The sequence below is a fragment of the Dasypus novemcinctus genome, chromosome 16, assembly GCF_030445035.2.
Source record: "Dasypus novemcinctus isolate mDasNov1 chromosome 16, mDasNov1.1.hap2, whole genome shotgun sequence".
NCBI lineage: Eukaryota > Metazoa > Chordata > Mammalia > Cingulata > Dasypodidae > Dasypus > Dasypus novemcinctus.
The window spans coordinates 46,669,323-46,690,279 of NC_080688.1; the positions used below are offsets into that span (position 1 = coordinate 46,669,323).

A 20,957-nucleotide genomic window follows, 5' to 3' on the forward strand; every position below is an offset into this window, starting at 1 on the left:
CACTTCATTTAAAAAGTAGCTATGGAATATCTGGGACAAGCTATTCCACTAAAAAAAAAATCACTTTTTCCTCCAATTTTTTCTGTACCCACATGGAAAGGCAACTTGGGAAGGGCGTCCCAGCTATTAAAAAAGGATGAGGTTTCCCAGCTTCTCAGTGTGCGTAAGTTTGGTTTTGAATGGCATGGCTCACTTTATCGTTTTCTCCAGTGCAGCTGTGACATTCATAAAACTATTGCTCTGACCCTCTCATCTGCTTATCCATATTTCTCTAAAGCTTAGAATCCTAAAGTAATGAAAGTGGTATGTCTTATATATAATTCCTTACATAAATTTTTAACATTAGAAAAAAATGAATGGCTACAAAAACATGGATTAGAACATTTGTCCTAGAATCATCTACAGAAGTCAATGGAGTCAAAAACAGCAAAAATGTATATTAAAATTATCTTGACTGTAAATCTTTGGAAATGAATACAAATGGTGAAAGCATATCATAGTGTTTATAACTAGCAGAGGTTAAGTCTAAGGTCATGTAGAAGGAAAGCTGAAAAATGTAACATGGAACTGTATAACAGTGAAATGTCATGTAAAATATGAATATAAATATATTGCATATGTATATTGTTTTTACAAAATATAAATACAAATAAACTAGAGAGATGGAAACAAAATAGCTATGTATGGAAGGGGAAGCATAGAGAGATTGAGAGGTGATGAATTTTTGTTCATTTGCTTTTTGAAATTAACATAATGAAAAAGCTCTAAAAATAAGTGATGTGATGAATGCACAACTATGTGATTATACTGAATATCAATAAGTGTACACTTTGGATGGATGTATGCTCTGTTAATACGTATCAATAAAACTGATTTACTTTTAAAAATTATCTCGAATTGTGTATGCTTAAGAGTAGCTTGAGGCTGGCTCCAAAAGGCAAAGACTGAACATTATGCCCTCCTTCCAGCCTAAAGGAAGATGAACAAAATTTGTTTTCAAAATACTGTTTTGAGCAGCCAGCAGCCTGGCTTCGTGCAGGCTCTCAGCTCACTGCTGCTGCAGTACCACCAAGATGCCCAAGAGGAAGGTCTGTTCCGCCAAAGCATCTGGCAAGGAGGGGCCCAAGAGGAGGTCATGAGGCTATCCACTACACCTGTTCCTTTGAAAGTGGAAACAAAGCCCAAAAAGGCAGCAGGGAAGTATAAACCTTCAGACAAAAAAGTGCACCCAAAAGGAAAAGGGGGAGCAAAGGGGAAACAAGCTGAAGTGGCTAACCAAGAAACTAAAGAAGATTTACCTGCAGAAAATAGAGAATCTAAAAATGAGGAGTCTAGCCTCTCATAAAGCAAGAGAGAAAGAAGCCAAGGCTGGTTAATATTGTATGTTTTACCAGTGGTTGCTGTTTCTCCCTTATGTAGAATCAAGAAGAATATTTTTGTCAGCTATTTTGTAAATGCAAGTTAGTAGTTGTAGAAGAAACATTTGTAAGAAAGAGGCTGGAATCCCACTTAATCCCATTTTTTTAACTGTGAATGCTTTCTTTAAAAAGGGGAAATCATTTGCTGGTTGTTTACTTTTTTGGCACAACCAGAAAATAGTGGGATAATGAATTAGGGGAGGCTTTGACTGTCTCGAGCGTCACCTTAACATCCACAAGGTGGGGGCTGAGAGTTTTTATACTCTATAATACAATGAATACTAAACGGTGATTTGGAGTCACAGTTATGCATTTAATATGTGTTGAACATTTTCAAATTACTCCTATTCCCATGTTTTTAGTTGACATGTTTCTTAAAACTATCCCTGATCTTAGCTCTCCCTGTCAGAAACCTGTAACACCCTTGGTCGTACTGGTCCAGTTTTTCTAATAGCTTGGTTATATGCTGTGAAAGATTGCAAATTGAGTGTGTAGTATGTATGGTATTAAATTGTGAATTAGTGGGACTTAAATATGTAACAGCATATCAACACTTGAAAATACTGGTACATGATATCCTCTTAAGGAAAACTTGCCTCCAAATTTTAAGCTGAAAAGTCACTGGAATAACTTTAGAAAAACAACTCCATGGGATTTTAAGGTTTTGTTATGTCCATTAAGAACTGTGTACAAATTGTTCATAATGTCTATGTGCTGATCTTCAAAGCAATCAGTAAAATCTCTATTATGAAAGATAAAGAAATACTGTTTTGAAATTTCTTACCTCTGCCAATCATTTTATCTGCCTCTAGTTTGGAAGGTGTATTAAATATAACAGTTTTGCAGGCTTCACAAGTAAAACTGAAGACCTAGAATAAAATAATAATGCATTAATATATTATAGTCCTTGCTTGAATTAGTAAGAGTTAAAAAAAAATACTCAAAAACGGGGAGAAAGGGGTCAACATGAACCAGGAGTATTAATTTAAATAAGCCAAAAAGTTATTTTCAGGTCATAACCAGTGTATTAGTCAGCCAAAGGGGTGATGATGCAAAATACCAGAAATTGGTTGGTTTTTTGTAAGGTTATTTATTTGGGATAGGAGCTTACAGATACCAGGCCATAAGCGTAAGTTACTTCCCTTAACAAAGTCTATTTTCATGTGTTGGAACAAGATGGCTGCTGATGGCTGTGAGGGTTCAGGCTTCCTGGGTTCCTCTCTTCCAGGGTGTTGCTTCTCTCTGGGCTCAGGGTTCCTCTCTTCCCAGGGCTTGCTTTTTCCTGGCTCAGGGTTCCTCTCTTCCTGGGCCTTGCTTCTGTTTCCTCTGTGAGCTTACTTCCCAGGAACCCAGCTTAAAGCTTCAGCATCAAACTCCAACATCAAAACTCCAACATCAAAAACCCTCAATTCTGTCCTCTGCCCTGCCTTTTACCTGTGAGTCCCCAACCACCATGGGGTGAGTACTCAATGCCCTAATGACATTGCCCAATCAAAGCCCTGATCATAACTTAATCATGCCCAGGTACAGAACAGATTACAAAGATAATCCAATATCTATTTTTGGAATTCATAACCATATCAAACTGCTACAATAAAGTAATAAGTTGTTTGGCCTTAAAAAAAAAATTCAACCATATTATATATGCACAATTGAATATTGTCCTTAAGCATACAGTTGTCACTTGGGGGTGAAAAATAGGGTTTTTCAAGAATGTACTCATTGGTCCAAATGTATTTGAACTTCATAGTTGATATATTTGAATCCTTAAAGAAAACCATGTTCAATACTTTTTGAGTCACATTTTTAAAAAATTAACTATGAAATACTTCAATCAACTAGATGCTCCATTACCCATATAGAGTTTTTAAACATTAACATTTTGATTTTTGCTTTATTTTTTAAATTAGAAATTACAGATACAGCTAGAGTTCTATACTCTATTCCATTTCCATTTCCTTTATCCAGGGAACTATTCTTCCCAAGTTGAGGTTTTTGTACTCTTTATTTTATATGCATGTGCCCATAAAAACATATAATGGTATTGTGTGCAGTATGTGTTTATATATGTCCTTCTGCAATTTGCTAAGATCTTTCTTAATTTATTTTTTCTGATGGTCTTTTGATAGCACATAGAAATTACTAATATAAATGTTAATATTATTATTTTAGGAGGTACTAGGGATTGACCCTGGGACCTCATACAAAGTTCAACCACTGAGCTACTTCCACTTCACCAGAAATTATTTTTATATATTGATTGTATATGTAAGAAACCTGTTGAACTTTATTAGTTGTAGTGGATTTCCAAAAGATTGTGTTGGATTTTATATGTAGATAATTCTATCACTTGCAAAATTAAAATTAGATTTCTTCCCTTCTAATCTTTATAATACCTCTTTCATTATTGCTATTATATATCTTATCTTGTATGCTTCCAAAGACCTCTAGTACAATGCTGAATAGAAAGCTATAGTGAGTATCTTGGTATTAGTTCTAACTTTAAAGAAAGAGAATGCTTTTACCATTTCACCACGAATTATTAGTATTTTTCTTTTCATCTTTCATTTGCTTTTTTTGGAGAGGGGGACTTGGGGAGTTTTTTTTTTCTTTTTGTTTTTGCTTCATACCCTTCACTAAGTTAAGAAAGTTTGTTCCATTATATTCTTATTAGTTAAGAATTTTTTAAACAATAAATATAATTTTCTACTTAAATTGAAAATGACTATACAATTTTTCTCTCTTAATCTGTTACTATGTTAAAATACATTAATGGATTTTCTAGCTGGAAACCATCTTTTCAGTCCTAGGATAAATCTTACAGAGACATGATTTTTAATTAAATATTGGTTCAATTTGCTGCTATTTATTTGTTTTCTGCATATATGTCCATAATGAGATTAGGCGGCTATTTTGCAACTTCATATAATCCTCATAACATTAATTAACAAGAGTTCCACCTTTTCTTTCTTTGTGCAAATTATGTAATGTAGTAGTTATTACTATTCCAAGTGACTTTGGAAAAATTCATTTATCAACTGGAAAAGAACAATCTCAAATAGTGCTGGAAAAACTGGATGTCCATTCGCTAAAGAATTAAGGTGAACCCTACCTCATACCTTATACAAAGTCAACTGAAATGGTAAGAGAACTAAATATAAAAGCCAGAACTATAAAATCCTAGAAGAAAATAGAGGGACCTTGTGGTAGGCAATGGTTTCTTAGACTTTACACCCAAACCACAAGCAACAGAAGAAAAAATAGACAAATGGGAATTCATCAAAATTAGAAACTCTATCATGAAAGTAAAATGACAACCTATAAAATGGGAGAAAACATTTGGAAACCACATATCCAATAAGAATTTAGTATTCCTTAATATACAATTAAATCCTTTAAGTCAACAATAAAAAGACAAACAAGTAGAGTGGGTGTAGCTCAGCTGTAGTGCATGTGCTTCACACTTCACAAGTATGAGGCCCCAGGTTCAATTCCTGGTACCTCAAAAAAAAGACAAAAGACAAACAGCCCAATTTAAAAATGGGGGAAAGACATGAATAGACATTTCTCCAAAGAAGATAGGCAAATGACCAAAAAACACATGAAAAGAATCTTAACATCATTAGCCATTAGGGAAATAAAAATCACAATGAGACAGCATTTCACACCCACTAGAATGGCTGCTATATTTTACAAATGGAAAATTATAAGTGTTGGAGAGGATGTTGAGAAACAGAAACACTCATTCATTGCTAGTAGGAATGTAAAATAGTGCAGCCACCATAGAAGACAGTTTGATAGTTCTCAGAATAAGCACAGAATTACCAAATGACCCAGCAATCCCACTACTCAGTACATACCCTAAAGAACTGAAAGCAGGGATTAGAAAAGATATTTGCACACCATTGTTCAAAGTGATATTATTCACAATTGCCAAAAGACAGAAGGAACACAATGTATCCATCAATGATAAATGGATAAACAAAATGTGGCATATACACACAGTGGAACATTATTCAAACATTAATAAAAATGAAGTACTGATACATTCAACAACATGGATGAGCCCTGAAGATATTAAGTTGAGGAAAGCAAAAGGACAAATACTGCTATGAAATAACTACAATAAGCAAACTCATAGAGTCAGAATCTAGAATATAGATTATTAGGGATACTGTAGGGGTAGGGAATAGGGAGTTGAGGCTTAAAATGTAAAATTTCTATATAAGGAAGTAGAAAAGTTTTGGTAAGGGTGGTGCTGATGGTAGCACAATATCATCAACATAATTAATTATATATATGAATTATATATATGAATGAGGTCAAAGGGGGGAAATTTAAGTCATTTATATGTTACTAGAATATTTTTTTTATTTCATGGAACTACATAACACAAACCAGGAACTCTAAGTTAAACCAGGGACTGTAGTTAGTAAGTACAATTATAAAAATGTGCCTTCATCAATTGTAACATACGTATATACCATAACAATATAAGGTGTTAATAGGGTGGTATATGGAATTCTTCTATTTTATGCATGATTGTTCTGTAAATTCACAACTTCTGTAACAACAACAAAAAAAAATCTCATTATTTGCAATGGGCAGAAGACTGCTGAGCTCGTGAAAATTAGTTCTCACTATCCCTGACAATTTCCCTTATGTTAAGCAGAAAAAATCATTTTAAATAACACTCAAAACCTTTCAAGTATGGTGGAATCATCTAATTTGTGTCTTCTGGCTTACACCCTTCCTTTCACTTTAACTTTTTTGGGGAGCCAAGGGAGAATTAGTTAGAAACTGTATTTGATTGTGGTTTAGATTGTGGTTGGGGAAGGGGTTGGAAAGGAATACAGGAAGAGAAAGGTGCAAATCTGGAAGATTCCTCAACCACAACCAGCGGGACAGCTTAGTGGGGAGTCTTAATGTGTTAAACTTCTCAGGTTCTGCGTGTGCGTGTGTGTGCATGCGCACTTTGAAGAACTCTCAGAACAAACTATTGATCTCGCTTTTTTTAATTGAGTAGTTCTATTGAAATATATTCACAAACCATACCAACCATCCAAAGTGTTCAATCAATGAATCTCAGTATAATCTCGGAGTTGTGCATCACCACAATCAATTTCAGGCATATTCACTACCTCAAAGAGAAAAACCCCACAACCCTCATGCCCTCCTGTTATTGATACAGCATTGGAGTGGTAACTTTTTTACAACTGATGAAAGATTAAAATATTACTTTTAACTACAGTTCATAGTTTGTATTAGACGTATTTTTACCACCCTATTAGTAATACCTTGTAACAGTGATGTACCATTGTTCTAGTTCATGAAAGAGCATTCTTAGACTTGTACTATTAACCAGAGTTATCGTCCACAAGTGTTCTCTGTTACATAGTTTCATTTGTTTGTTTTTAATTAGAAAAGGTGTAGGTTTACAGATAAGTCATGCTAAAACCACAATGCTTCATATATGCAATTATTGCTTACAGTTTGCATTAGTGTGGTATTTTTGTTAAAACTGATGAAAGACTATTAAAATAGTACTACTAATTATAGACCATGGCTCATATTACGTGTGTTTTTCCATACACCACCCTATTATTAACATCAAACTGTTGTTCCTAAGAGATACATTAAAGTCTACCAAATGAAAACTGTTTCTAAAATGCTGTGTCTTTAATATTACGCTAAAAACTTGAGCGTGGAATAAGCCAAAAGGAAATATGGAAGCGGGATGATCAATAGGTATTCATTTTTTCATCTGCATAGAAATTGAGTGTTTGTAACCTGGGGGTTGCCCAAAAAAGAAACTATCATTTTACATACACTTTTCGGCATTCAAGCCCCCCGGATACATCGTTTAATTTAAACTTTACGAAATGCTTTTTAAAAACACTCGTAAACGACTATGTCATAAAAGAGAACAGATGGTATCTCTATTTAGGTTGATAGGCATCCTCTGGCCTTGCCACACCCAGTCACCCCTCCCTCCTCCCTCCTTAGCCTGGGCAGCGCCAGGTCTTCCACGCCTCGAGCGAATACGGAAAATCTTGGGAACACTGCACCTCAGCAGTTTCTTCTCCCGCTTTCCCAATCCCCTTCGCAGAGAAAAGACAATACAGCAAACCTGCGCTCTCACGTATGTCATGAAAGAGTGTATCTAAGTGTAGTGCCCATTTGTAAAATGTCCTTTCTTCCGCTCAGCTATGCTGGGGCGGTTAGCTGGTAGGTCGACGCACTTATTTGTACAACTTCTTGCCATAACCTGATCTTAGATGTGAAGTACCACAACTCCCCACTCGCTGATTCAAAGAGACCACAAGGCTCGGACTCAACTCGCCCTGCTGGGAGGCGCCAGCAAGACTCCGCACAGCCGGAGCCGACCCACTGCCGAGACCGGCGTCGCCCCCCTGCTCTCCGCGCCCCAGCCCGTCCTGGGTGCGGACTTATAGCGGATCCGCCGCTCCACCCCACGCGTTCCCCACGTCTGACGCGCCGCGTGGGGCCGCACCTCCGGGCTTCCCGATTTTCCGCTTCGCGTCTCCCGGGTTCTTGGAGAACTGTCCCAAAGGTCCTCTCCAGACGGATCCCGTCCGTGGCCTCAGGTTTGCCAGACCAAGGAGACCCCACGCTGAGCTCTGCGTCCCCGCGGTGCCCCACCGAGTACGCCCCGACTAAGGAGGCCCGCACTCGGCATTCTCCACACCCCAGCCCGCCTCGGCTTCATCACCCCAGCACTCCTCCGGCCTCTACACCCGCCTCCATTCCCACACACCCCCTCCCACCCCGGACCCCCGAACACTCGCCCGCTGGCTCGCGCGGATGGGTGGCCTGGGCGAGCTGCTGGATAGGGGTGGCGAGGCCCGGAAGCCCGTTTGTCAGAGACAGTCCTTCTCTGGGATCTAGGCGCACCCCTCCGTGTCATCCGAGGGCACCCAGAACCCGGAGAGGGGTGAGGAAAAGCCCCCTGAACCCCATCTTCACGACTTTTTTTTTTTTTTCCTTTCTTTCCTAACCTACAGGTACCCTTCCTCTCTTCCCACCCAAACGTGCCCCTATCCGCGCCCCCTCCATCCTGAGGTGCCGGGGAGGTGGGCGCGGGGTCAGAGTTCAAATCGAAGCCCCGGGCCCACCCGCGAGGGCGCAGGGAAGCCTGAGTGCCGCAGGTAATTCAAACTCTGGAACGAACTGTCCCAAACAAAAAGCCCCGCCCGGAGACGGACCTCAGGACTCGTCTACTCTCCTCCGTCTTCCAGGCCCCAGTGTGAGACCCTGAGCTGTACCCCAAGTTGGAGCGGAGCCGCGGCCGACCCCCTTCAGCTCGCTCCCACTCCCCTCTCTCCCCCCTTCCCCGCTCGGCGACCAGGGCGGATCCTCCCCGCCTTTCCCACCGCACCCCAACAGGAGGGGGCCGGGGGGCCGCCCGCGCCGAGCCGCGCCCGGGCTCCCCACTCACCACGAGGCTCAGCAGCAGCGGCGCGCGGAGGGCTCCGCTCAGGGAGCCGCGGCGTCGGGGCGCGGACATCGCGGCTCCGGGCAGCGGCAGGAGAACGCGGGCGGCGGGACTCGAACTCGGGGCCAGACGAGAGCCGCGGGGCGCAGCGGCGCGGAAGAGGCTTTTCTCACGGCTGCTCTTTTTTAAGTCGTCGTGGACCTCTCAGGCCCGGTGAGTGGGTTCGCTGCTGAGACGGGATTGGACCCAGAAGGCACCCGGAGGCCCCTCCTATTTCTCAAGTTTTGTCGCTGCGGGAGCCTCTGGGGAGCTGCCCGAGCCTGCCCTCCGCTTCCCGACGGCCGCGCCGGGCTCTCGCTCGCGGGACAGCGGTCCCAGGCCCACCCTCTGCGGCTCGCCCGCGTCCCTCACCCGCCCGCGGCGCTGGCTGTCCCGCCCCGCCCCGGTCCCAGGAGCTCCCCAGGGCGGGCGCCGCCGCGCGCGTTCCCACTGCAGCGCCCAGAGCCGCCTGCGGGGATCCCTGCCCCGACACGGGCTCCCTGGCTGCCAGGAACACTCTGGTGATTGTGTCGACGGATCTTCATTTCGGCGGCGGCCCAAATTCTGGGGCAATCTCTCCAGGTTAAAAAAAAAAAAAAATACAGTTATTCCCTCCGAATTTGACTAACATGATAAAAATAAATGCTGAAGGAAAATCATCCCAAGTGGCATTAGTAAGCCGGGCATTCCGTACTCCAAAAATGTAAAGCCAAAAGAAGAAATTCTGATATTTAACCATTTTTAGGCACCAAGAATTTGAGTGAGTGCACTCAGAACTTTGCTGCCAATTTTGTGGCTGTATATGAGCCTTCTAAGAATGAATGTATCCTTAGATGTGAATTCTTGATTTCATACATGCATGGTAATTATACTAAGATGTACTTTTTCAGTTTCTCTGCTCCAAAGTGAGACTTACACTTTTACTACCACTCACCAAACATTTATGAGGACCCAGTGTGTGTGAGGTGTGGGAGGTGAGGGAATGCACAAAACCCAGCTCCTGCCCAAAACACTTTAGTCTAGCAGGGGAGCACGGCCAGAAAATCAGTCACAGCCCAGCGCGCTAAACTTTTTAATCAGGAGGTCGTTTCCTACATTTAAGGCAATTTGTATCATATTCTTTTATTTCCCTCTAAATTGAGTGTTATACCCACCAAATGGTCTCAAGTATGTGCTAACACACCAAACTCCATGAACAAGGTCCAGTGTCAGGACCCTTGGACAGTCCATATTAATCAGAGAAGAGCACTATAGCTGTTATTCATCCCACCCCATCACCCCTAATATTCTTCCTCTCTAAATCTATGTGTTCCCTAAATTCTGGGGCTTCCCTGAAACTCAAAGGGCTCGGCTTCCCAGGCCTGTCTCTGAGGCACTCGGTCAGAGATCCTGTCTCACCGCTGAAGGTCTCTGCAGAGACCACAGTCTCAGAGAAAGTCCTCCATCACCCTCTGTACTTCAGCCACTTCCCCCTCCAAACCCTCACTTTCACCTGTGGCCTCAGGGATGAGACTTCTCAAAGCAGACTTCTGAAGGAAACACAAGTGGGTCACGGCTTTTCTGAACCAGATGAAGAAAGGAGATGCAAACACCAGTCCCTCACCCCCCTTCCCTCTACTTGCAGCTTCTTTTTAGAGATTTGAGGGGCTTGAGGGTGTTAAAGCATTATGCAGAGCAGCGGATCTAACTCAGTGGAAGAATGCTCTGCAGAAACTGAGGTGCTTAAGAACCAGTAAAGGAAGGAGCCTGTTCCAGATCAACAGAGGACCACCCACTGGAGATGGAGACAGGTTTACTAATTTCTGTTGCAGAATTGTCATGTCCGTTGAGTTTGTATGTTGTTAATGAACCTGCTTATGCCTTGATTTGACCTTCCCTACTACTTAGGGAATTGGCATCTTTGAAGTACATTTCTTTATGTATTCCTACTTTTTCTATGATTTCAAACTTATCTTCAGATTAACTAGAGTCTGACCTGACTGTGACTGTCCTCCAAATGGCTAAAACTGTAAGATAGCTATCCTCTGATGGCTGAGCTAATACTGTGTAGTACTGGAGATTTTCAAGCATGGTGACTTATATGGTAATTGCTCTGAGCTTCCATTTTTTACCTTCTACAAAATAAAAGTAGTTTTGATCTATTGCAGAGATACTATAAGAAACCATAATAAGAATATATTCTATTTGCATTGCAAAATGCAAGGTACAATATGAATACTGAATACAACTGAATGCCATATTAGTAACTATTTTGGAATTTCCTGTTTTGTTATAGTATGTACTTGCCCATCATATGTATATCAGCCAAAGTCCTAATACAAAATAACACAGATTTATAACTGAAGAAAGAACCTTTATAGGCAGATATAATTATAATATAAATGACTTAGATACATTTAAATTCCTTGTATTTTTCATATGTGAATTCTAATGTGAAATAGTTTGTTGAAATTTATTTAAAATATGAGCTTTGTTTGAATATAATTAGAACTAGATGCCTTCCATAATAAAATTCATTTCAAATTATCATAAGACATAATAAGTCATAAAGGGCTTTCCTTAAGTGCCTTTATTTTAACTCCTTCTCTCTTCCAAAAAAGAAAAAATTTGCTGCTAAGTCAGAAGTCTCTGCTAAGAGGATAATATATGAAAAATTAGAAAGAAACATTATTTTCCCTTGTTTTTTCTTAGTTTGAATGGTAAGCACAGCAATAATGAAGGCTCAAAAATGAGAAGTGATTTTTAGATTAAAATAGAGGCCTGTAAGAATCCAGGTAAATTATAAAAATTTAGGACAGAAAGAAAACTTAAGACCATTAAGAGTTTTCTGTTTGTACCCTGGGAGGACTCTCTGGAGGTGGAGAAGATAATTTCTCCACCCTGACCTGAGGGGGCAGGGATGGGAGCTGACTCTTGGCCCGTTGGGCCAGGCTGCCTTGCCTAGCCAGCACTCACAGGTGCTGCACTGATACCCCCTCATCCCTGTGTCTTCCATGGAGGGTGATGAGGCAGGTGTCTGCCAGGGCAACTTTGTGATGTTGAAACAAAGTTGCTAGGAAGGGAAGAGAAATCTATGAAAAGATGCGGAAATTAAAACCATGTAAAAGTCTGGTCTGAATGGTCCTTCCTGTGATACAAAATGGATTCTGCCATAGGACATCAACTCAGAAGCACTTTGGGAATATTACTTAGGATAAATAGTAATAGGAATAAACAGTAATTGAACAAATTATTGTGAGGAAGCAACCGTGAAGAACACTGTGCAAACAAATACTCAAATGCCACCAGCTCTCATAAACTTTAGTTTTAGGCCAATGAGAAATTCGTTCCCCTCAGTTTGTCCACTTGCTCTTTTAGAGAGGGTTCTTCTCTCATGTGTGGGAACTTGACTGTCATATTCTCTCACCCCAACAGCCATTTTTCTCCTCTGCTAACCCCTCTGCTGTTCCATTCTGGCCTCCAGGAGAGGATGCTGCTCTTCCTTGTGCCACCTCTCCCCAGGTGCAACGTGAGGCCCATTACTCACCACTGAGTACCACTGAGAAAAGTCTTGACTTTCTGGGCACTTAAGAAGACCTCTAGGGAAGTGGACTTGGCCCAGTGAATGGGGCGTCCGTCTACCGCAGGGGAGGTCTGCAGTTCAGACCCCGGGCCTCCTTGACCCGTGTGGAGCTGGCCCATGCACAGTGCTGATGCGCACAGGGAGTGCCGTGCCATGCAGTGGTGTCCCCTGCATAGGGGATCCCCACGCGCAAGTAGTGCGCCCAGTAAGGAGAACCGCCCAGAGCGAAAGAAAGTGCAGCCTGCCCAGGAGTGGCGCCACACACAGGGAGAGCTGACACAAGAAGATGACACACAAAAAAAAGAAACACAGATTCCTGTGCTGCTGACAACAACAGAAGCGGACAAAGAAGAAGACGCAGCAAATAGACGCAGAGAACAGACAACCAGGGTGGGGAGGTGGGGGGGTTGGGGGAAAAGGGTAGAGAAATAAATAAATAAATCTTTAAAAAAAAAAGACCTCTAGAGGCTTGGTGAGACTAAATTGAAAGTTTAAGTCAAAACTAACCCAGACAAATTGCATTGCTGTCCTTTTCTGTGTTCGCATGGCAAGCACTCACTCCACAGCCTCATTCCACCTTCACAGAGCACCAACAAGCCCTCAAGTCTAGACCAAAATGATCCCTGCCCTCCCAGGGAAGAGGAGTTTCCCCTGCATGCTAGTCTGTGGTGGGTCTCTCAGATCCTCAGTTCTTATTCTAGGATTAGTTTTGCCCTAGAATGAATGACAGTGGCACTATCCATTCCCTTCAGGAGAAAACTCACTCTCAACCACAGAGAGATGTGCTCTTTTCCCTTAGCCTTGGCAACAACCATAAAATGTGTGATATTTATACATTTCTCCAATTTGGAATTATTGAGTCTAATTAATACCAGGACAATAGTTCAATCCAGATAGGATTTGTCAAGCCCAGAAAGGTTCCCTTTCAGTCTTTCTTATTTATGATTCAAGAACAGTTACAGTGGTTTTACTCTTCCTCCAGTAAAGTCATCAGAAGTCCTTATAAGTATCCTCTCTTCTCCATAAGTCCTTTAAGGAGGGTGGAGCAGTCATCTAATGACTTCTTTCCAGCCTGGAAGGAATGATCATTTCCACAAAGAAAACAAGCCCCCACTGTGTAAATGATACCTTCCTATAGTAACCAGACAAAAGCTGTCGAAGCCCTAACACAGGGTGAAATTTGAGTCCTCCCCATCTTGGAATCACATCATAATTCTTCACTTGGGTTTCCTTGTATGGTGGAAATCTCTTCCCACAGGATGAGACTGTAGCTTCTCTTTGACATCCACATATCCCCAAGAGCTTATTGTGTGCTTCTGTCATTCAAATGGTGTTACTCATGCATGAAGAGTTACAGGTGTGAGTAGGCTGATGTGCAGATCTCTTGTGTCATTTATCTTATCGTCATTCGCTGATTCACTGCCCCATCAGCCTGCTCTTTTCCCAGAAGTTTCGGGAGACCATCCCTCAGCATCAGCCTAGGGTAGTGGCACATCCTCCAGCTCAGATGCAAGTCAGCTAGCTCAGGAGTGGAGAAGCAGCTTTTCTCACCAGTTCCCTATGAGCAGTAAATTATTTTATTCAATATTTATTAATTTTGTTACTAATTTAAGGTTTTATTATTATTGACGATGCATTAATTACTTTTATTTACTTCAAGATTTATTCATCTCAGTTACCTTTTTTTCACAGCCTGCCCAGTTTCCCAAGCCCTTCTGTCACTAGATAAGGAGTAGATTTCCACCATTTAGCTACTTAGTGCTCACTAGGCCGCCAAATGCATCAAAAATAATCAATTCTTTTTTTGCATTATGTTGCATCATGCTTGTGCTTTCATTTCAATGTTACAGGAAGCAATACTACCAGCTAACTTGTAAGTTACCTACAGCTTTAGCTTGAACATGTTTAAGGAGAGTTATACCAGATCCCTATGCTCTAAACAGCCCTAATACAGAGATCTTGCCCAAACATTAAAAAAAACAACACTAAGACTAGGCCAGTAGTATTCTTAGAAGGCATGTAGGCATGTACCAGAAAGGCTATTTTGTTGTCTCCTTTTACTATGATTATAATGTCATTGGCATGTTCAATAAAATTGGCTCTTTCTCCCAAATTCCAAAATAACCTTTGATGGTAAAGTTCTAGACATAACTATACTACTTCACATTTTTTAAGATTTATTATATTTTTAAAAAATTTCTCTCCCCTTCCCCATCTTCTCCCGAATCGTCTGTTCTCTGTGTCCATTCGCTGTGTGTTCTTCTGTGTCCGCTTGTATTCTCATCAGCGTCACCCGGAATCTGTGTCTCTTTTTGCTGCGTCATCTTACTGCATCAGCTCTCCATGTGTGCAGCGCCATTCCTGGGCAGCCTTCTCTTTTTTCATGCTGTGCGGCTATCTTTACAGGGCACATTCCTTGCACGTGGGACTCCCCTATGTAGGGGACACCCCAGAGTAGCACAGCACTCCTCGTGTACATCAGCACTGCTTTTGGGCCTGCTCATCACGTGGGTCAGGAGGCCCTGGGTTTGAACCTTGGACCTCCCATGTGGTAGCAGTTGCCCTATCCGTTGGGCCAAATGCGCTTCCCCTACTTCACTTTTTAAATGAGAATTTCTGATCAAAATCTCCCTGCCGGGCCCCCAAGGTAATAAATAAGGTTTTTTTTAAGTCTCTAAATAAATGAATCAAAACTCAAAGAAAAAGACACCAGCCAGGAGGACTTCTTTATGTCCTACTTAAGACATCAATACGTAATGATTAGAAGTTGCCCAGAAAAGTTTCTCAACCCTATAATTTTGCATTATTTCCCTCAATTGGTGGACTGTTCCAAAAGTCTAAGCAGACATTAGAGACCATAACTCCCTCCCACTCCTCACACCCTGGAGGCAAGGACAAAAAGAGCTATGAATTTCAAACACCATGGATATAGGCTGGTCACGTCTTTTCTTTTTAATGGTGACCTGCATTTTTGTAATTTTCCCAACATAATTGACACTGATGTCACCCAGTCTCAACTTTTCCTTTCTCAATTGCAACTCTGAAAGTCAGGTTTCCTCTATTCTCCAAAAAGACGCTGGAAAATAATAAGCCTGCACAAGTTCTTATGGTATAATGTAAGATAGGCAGCTTATGTTCTCCCACCTTTCCTTGCTATAACAAACAAATTACTCCCTGATCAAGATTTGGCCTGAACCTTGCTCTGCCAGGGTCTCCTAGTGACAGTTTTCCAAAGTCATCTCTTCACAGATGGAGGAAGTACTTTGCATGAGTCAGCCAAAGAGGTGATGATGCCAAGTACCAGAAATCTGTTGGTTTTTATAACGGGTATTTATTTGGGATAAAAGTTTACAGGTATACAAGGCCCTAAAGAGTCCAACTCAAGGTTGATTTCTCATCCAACAGCAATTGCCACTAGTGGAAACAAGATGGTGGGCAATATCTGCAAGGATTCGTCCTTCCTTTTTCCACATAAGGCTCCGTGGGTCCAACTTCTCCCAGTCTCAACTGTAGGCTGGAGCACGCATTTCTTTTCAGTCCTACTTAGGTGCTCAGGGCCCTGGTCTCTTCTGCTGCAAACTATCAGGTGAATGGCTCATCTCTCTCTGGGGCCCCAGGATCAAGTTCTCTCCTCTGCAGTGTCTATGGAGCTCTCTCTGTTCCCATGTATCTTCCTCTGTCTTCTTGATTGAGTGTTCATTTATGTAGCCCACCAGGGAGTGGGAACTCAACCCTGCACGACCTACTGATGTGGTCAAATCAATGCCCTAATCTTGACTTAATAAGTAAATGTAAAGCCTTTGAAGATAAATCAATCAAAGGGTATCATGCCCAGAGGCACAGACTAGTTTACAAACATAATATCACTTTTTGGAATTCATAAATAATATCAAATTGCCACACACTGTATTGCAGTAATTGGCCAGGAATATACCAGGTGCCTTTCCCCAAGATTGTCCAAGGGTCTCTGGCCTGTTCCTCCCCTTGATTATTCCTTTTAATTTTGAATGAATTGGGGCAATGTTATTTAAGGCATGATAAATTTTTTGATCTGGTTATTTCTGAGGCAAAATGATAGGGGCTACTTTGGCAACAATAAACATTAGTGTAATAAAGAGACCAGAGATCTGCTCCAAAAATAAAAAGGACCTAAGTCTTCCAGACCTCAGTACTCTAATCTCATTTGCTTCGAGACACTAACTGAGGTTTTATTGTCCTCTAATCTGTGTAATATATGTATCTTGGGGTAGGTCCATGTATTTTCCAACTCTCTGGCTCCTCCATCTTGTAAAAAGATATAAGGACAGAAAAGGTTTTTCCTTTTCCATTTGATCCAATTATGTGATCTACATGCAGGAGTAGACCACAGTTTATCTCAGCCAGTTGGTCAAAGAATTCCACTCTTGGCACACCTCTTTATTTCTTTATTGGAGTATAATGTATGTACAGTTAAACTCAAAGAACTTAAGTATACATAGTTCAAAGACTTTTTTTTTTAAGATTTATTTTTTATTTATTTGTCTCCCCCCCCCCCACAGTTGTCTGTTCTCTGCATCCATTTGCTGTGTTTTGTGTCTGCTTGTATTCTTGTCAGTGACACCAGGAATCTCTGTCTCTTTTTGTTGTGTCATCTTGCTGCATCAGCTTTCCATGTGTGTGCTACCACTCTTGGGCAGGCTGCACTTTTTTAGTGCTGGGCGGCTCTCCTTATGGGGTGCACTCCTTGTGCATGGGGTTCCCCTATGTGGGGGACACCCCTGTGTGGCATGGCACTCCTTGACCACATCAGCACTGTGTGTAGGCCAGCTCATCACACGGGTCAGGAGGCCCTGGGTTTGAACCCTGGACCTCCCATATGGTAGGTGGATGCTCTATCCATTGAGCCATATCCGCTTACCAGTTCAAAGACTTTTGACAAATATGTATACTTGTGTTACCATCATTTAAGTCAAGATAGAGAATGTCTCCATTAAAAAAATCAAGGTATTGGCAGGAATATGCTCTCTCCAGTGTTCTAGGTAAGGATCCTTCCTTGCCTCTTCCAAGTTTTTGGTGGTGGCCAGAGATCCATGGCATTCCACAGCTTGTACCTACACAACTCAAGTCTCCAGCTCAATCTTCACATGGTCTTCTCCCCTTTGCATCTTTGTCTCTGTGTCTCCTCTTTTCTTCTTATAAGGACACTACTCCTTCTAAGGACCCTTCCTACTCCAGTATGACCTTATCTTAACATCTGCAACAACCTTATTTCCAAATAAGGTCACACTCTGCAGTATTGTGAGTTAGGATTTCCACACTACCTTTTTTTTCTTTCTTTCTTCTCCTCCTCTCCACCTCCCATTCCCCCACCCTGCTGTTTTTGCTGTCTGTGTCCATTCGTTGTGTGATCTTTTGTATCTATTTCTCTTTTTTGTCTTCTCATCTTTCTCCTCTAGGATTCACCAGAATTTGACCATGGGGACCTCTGATGTGGAAAGAGGGAGTTCCCTGTCAATTGTACCACCTCAGTTCCTGGTCTCTGTTGTGCTTCACCTTGACTCTCTCCTTCATCTCTCTTGTTGTGTCATCATCTTGCTGTGTGACTCACAGGTACTGGCTCACCACACAGGCACTTGGCTTGACGCATGGGCACTCAGCTCACCATGCAGGCACAGGCTCGCCACATGGGCACTGGTTCACCACATGGGTATTCATGCAGGCCCTCGGTTAACATGCAGGCACTCACATGGGCACTTGGCTTACCATGTGGGCACTCAGCTCACCATGCAGGCACCCGCATGAGCACTCAGCTCACAGCATGGACACTTGGCTCACCACGTGGGCACTGGCTCACCTCGCAGGCATGCTTTCTCTTCTTCTTTTTCACCAGAAGACTCCAGGGATCAAACCCATGTCCTCCCATATGGTAGGCAGAGGCCTTATCACTTGCACCACATCCACTTCCCCACATTATCTTTTTGGGGAACACAATTCAACCCATAACACAGAGTGTGTTTCTGTAAATGTTAATGAGATTCTGTTGGTAAAGGGTGTTGTGTTTCTTCTGCAGTCTTGCTGATTTTCTGTCTAGTTATTCGATCAATAGTTGAGAAAGAACTATTGATGTTTCCAACTATAATTTTAGACATCTGCCTATTTTTTCTTTCATGTCTATCCAGTTTTGCTTCACATATTTTGCATGTATGTTATTTGGTGCAGTTAGGATTGCTGTGTCTTCTTAGTGTATTGACTTGTTTACATTATAGAATGTCTCTTTTGTCACTGGTAACTTTCTTTGCTCTTAAGTCTACTTTATCCAATTAATTAAATTAAGTATCCAATTATGCTTTCCTTTGATTAGGTTCTCGTGATATAAACTGTAACATTTTAAATGCTGGATAGGCCCCAGAAAATCATGTTCTTAGAGCTAATCCATCTTCTGGGAGTGAACCTAGAGTAGGTGGAAGCTTTTGATCAGATTACTTCCATAGGATATGGCCCAAGGTGGGTCTTACTCCATTTACTAGAATCCTTTTTAAATGAGAAGAAGGTGAATAGAGATAAACAGAGAAAACCACAGGAACGAAGAGAAAGCCAGAGATGAAGAGAGAACAGAGCCACAGAAGGAGAGAGAAAATCATGAGAGCAAGAGACTGAAATCACCAGGAACTGGGAGAGAGAAAGCTGGAAGCTAAAGCAACAAAATCCTGAAGAGAAGGTAGCAACCAGCAGGAACTACAATATCTACCTTTTAAATCATATATTTAGGCAATTTATGTTCTGAACTGACCATTCTTTTCTTTCAATACTTGAAAAACGTTGTACCACCTCTTTCTGGCCTCCATGGTTTCTAATGACAACCATAGTCATTTGAATTTTGGTTTTCCCCTCTATGTAAGATATCATTTTTCTATCACAATTTTGAATATTTTTTGTTGTCTTTAGATTTCAGACTTTTCTTTGTTTGTTTGTGTTTGTTGGTGTTTCTGGGTTGCAGGCTTCTTCAGCGTCAAGTGCAGGATATATGAGACCAAATAAAACCCATGGAACTCAGCACTGTGTTATTCTGTGATCCCCAGCCAGTCTTCCTTCTCTCTCCATCTTTCAGAGTCTTCATATGTTTTATCTATAATGTTCAGGATTTTAAGTTGTACATAGAAGGAGGAATAGAAAAAAACGTGCCTACTCCAAATATTTAATTTTGCTTCAAATTCATGGTTCTTTTCTCCAGTTAATATTGTACCCTTTGTTCCAATTCCACTGATAAGGCAGCGAGATGTCTACTTCCTCCTCTTGTGCTTTAGCTAGAAGGGCTTAGATCTGTTTGTGTGTATTCTGTCAGGCCTCTTCATGACATGCATAACTGAATATGCAACAACAGATTAACAAGAACTTTTAAACCTGGTTAAAGAGTATAGGTTTTGTTTTAATCTCATCTGTTCATGAGAAACCTTGAAGGGTTTTAAGCAGGGGGGGAGTTATAAAATGATTTACCTATAATTTTTAATCACTTACTATTGCTTCTTGAAAATCCCTTATTGTTTCTTCAATGAAAATAGATTGTAGAGGATAAAAAGAATGGGAAATGTGGTCACTCAGAAATGTGGCCTAGAATGGTAGTGGCAGAGTTAATGATAAAATATTGGATTTATGTCAGAGATGTTTATCAAGGTCACTTACCAGCTTCATACAGGCATGGAGCTAACACTAAAACACACCCAACTATTCCTGTCCCATCCTTGACACACAACTCCAAAAAACACATTTGAAATACAATCTCTTTGACCTAGAGAAAGGGTGGAAATCAGTGTTTACTAATAGTTAATTACCATTTTTTTAATATTTAATTAACATAGATACAGGAAGTTATAAACAGATGATTATATATTTATTCTCTGGTGTATTTACTCTGGTTTAACTCATTTTATTGAAGAAACATATGCCCAAAGAGAGGTTTTGGTGGCTTATCTAAAGACACAGAGCCAAATTCTAAGAAGGCTGAGATAAAAATCCACAATTTTAGACTCCAGTTCCTTTCTCTGAGAAAAACATATGGAGGGAAACTAATCTATTAGGCAAAACCTAAATGTTGAAGCTGTGGTGTTGTTTTCTTCCTTTTATGCTTAAATCTAAAACCTATTTCCAGGACTTATATTATTAATGTTATTCTTGGAAGAAGTAATAAACCCCAAAATAATTGTAGGATATAAAGTTGTGTCTGTAAGTTAAATCCTGTTCTGGCCTCTAGGAAACTATGCAAATTCTTAAATTGTTCTCGAACATGTCTATAACCTTGTGAGCAATCAAGGAGCCACATCTAGAGTTTTACAGATACTTTTATTATATAGAAGTATTTTTTATAATGGTATTTAGTCTCATAAGATTTCTATATGTGTTATGCAAGAAATAGGAATTTAAATTGACTGAGTATATAAAAGCTTTGAGATAAGGAAGACATTAAAATAATTAGGAAATGACTGCTTTTTTATTTTTTAAAAGAAAA

General features: G+C 41.0%; 1 protein-coding gene across 2 annotated transcripts in view; it reads right to left on the minus strand.

Annotated features, from left to right (window-relative positions):
- Positions 1-8,982, minus strand: part of DSC3 (desmocollin 3) — a 51,148-nt gene extending 42,166 nt beyond the window's left edge. For both annotated transcript variants that reach the window (XM_004455759.4, XM_023588015.3), the window contains exons 1-2: positions 8,878-8,982; positions 2,203-2,287 (exon numbers count right to left, since the gene is read on the minus strand). In XM_004455759.4, the coding sequence (XP_004455816.2) occupies positions 2,203-2,287; positions 8,878-8,946 (154 nt within the window). In that variant the 5' untranslated portion in view covers positions 8,947-8,982. The remainder of the gene's footprint in view (positions 1-2,202; positions 2,288-8,877) is intronic.
- Positions 8,983-20,957: the final 11,975 nt, after the last annotated feature.